Source organism: Geospiza fortis, unplaced genomic scaffold (genome assembly GCF_000277835.1).
Source record: "Geospiza fortis unplaced genomic scaffold, GeoFor_1.0 scaffold353, whole genome shotgun sequence".
NCBI lineage: Eukaryota > Metazoa > Chordata > Aves > Passeriformes > Thraupidae > Geospiza > Geospiza fortis.
The window spans coordinates 115,953-117,363 of record NW_005054473.1 but is presented as its reverse complement, the minus strand read 5'-3'; the positions used below and the strand labels follow the sequence as shown (position 1 = coordinate 117,363).

At 54.6% G+C, this 1,411-nt stretch overlaps 1 protein-coding gene across 1 annotated transcript in view; it reads left to right on the top strand.

The window, feature by feature from the left end:
• The window catches only part of UBR4 (ubiquitin protein ligase E3 component n-recognin 4), an 84,923-nt gene that overhangs the window by 37,749 nt on the left and 45,763 nt on the right, over positions 1-1,411 (top strand). The window contains 2 exon segments of the mRNA XM_031062929.1: positions 1,358-1,409; position 1,411. The exon segment at position 1,411 is cut by the window's right edge and continues 107 nt beyond it. Coding sequence (XP_030918789.1) covers positions 1,358-1,409; position 1,411 — 53 coding nt within the window.

Below are 1,411 nucleotides of genomic sequence, written 5' to 3'. Positions count from 1 at the left end.
CCCCTGCTGCATCCCCTGCTCCCTCCCTGCTGCATCCCCTGTTCTCTCCCTGCTGCACCTCCTGCTCCCTCCCTGCTGCATCCCCTGCTCTCTCCCTGCCTGCACCCCTGCTGCACCTCCTGCTGCACCCTTCCTGCTGCACCCCTGCTGCATCCCCTGCTCCCTCCCTGCTGCACCCCCTGCTGCATCCCCTGCTCTCCGTGCTGCATCCCCTGCTGCACCTCCTGCTCCCTCCCTGCTCTCTCCCTGCTGCACCCGTCCTGCTGCACCCCCTGCTGCGCCGTTTGCTCCCTCCCTGCTCCCTCCCTGCTGCCACAGCCTTGCCCACTACAGGAGTGTGTGGGTGATCCCTGGCACAGAGGGAATCTCAGTCCCCAGTGGCTGCTGCCATCTGTCATTTCGTGGGTTTTGCCCCAGTGCCCACAGATGGAATGTTGTCTGCCTTTTGTGGTTCTCTGGAAGTGTGGAATCTGCAGCAGATTTTGCTGGGCTGTAATAACAGAATCATTGAATCCCAGAATGGTTTGGGTGAGAAGGGACCTTAAAGATCATCCTGTACTAACCCCAAGGCAGGGACACCTTCCACGATCCCAGGCTGCTCCAAGCCCTGTCCAACCTGGCCTTGGACACTTCCAGGGATGGGGCAGCCCCAGCTTCTCTGGGCACCCCGTGCCAGGGCTTCATCAGCCTCTGAGTAAAGAATTTCTTCTTAATATCCCATCTTATCCTGCCCTTGTTCAGCTTAAAGCCACTGCCCCTGGTCCTGTCACTCTCTCCCCATATAACAAGTCCCTCTCCCTGCTTTTCATAAGTACCATGAGTACCCAGTACTCTGTAAGATATGGGAGGCCACAGCAAGGTCTCCCCTTGCCTCTCAGAATGCCTAGAGCAAGACTGAGACAATTCACTATGCTGCTGGTTAAGTTTGAATGAGATAGGATTAATTACTTTCTTTTTAGTTTGAGACTGATACCCAGGTAAAATAATCAGAGACTCTTACTAAAGAAATTGTCTGATTGTCTGCCCTGCCCATCCAAGCAGTGTCTGACTGAGTGTGAATTAGTGCTGTGGGACCAGTTCGGTTTGGGCCACAAAGATGAGGGTGGCAAAGAAAAGATTTCTACAAATGCATCTTCAGCCTCTCTTGTGGCTTTCAGAAGAGAACCAAAGGCAGCATCTCCTTTGAACCACGATTCATTCCAAAGTGCAGCTCAGCTGTGCTGGTGGATATGAAATAGGCAAGGTGCTTGTTGAGTTGCTGAGGTTGTGTTTCCCTGTTGAGTTGCTGGGGTTTTGTGTGTTTCCCTGTTGAGTTGCTGAGGTTTTGTGTGTTTCCCTGTTCTCCTGTCCTCCCCAGTGTCCGGCCGGAGCAGCGCCTACGGGGACACGGCGGCCGAGGGTCACCCGGCGG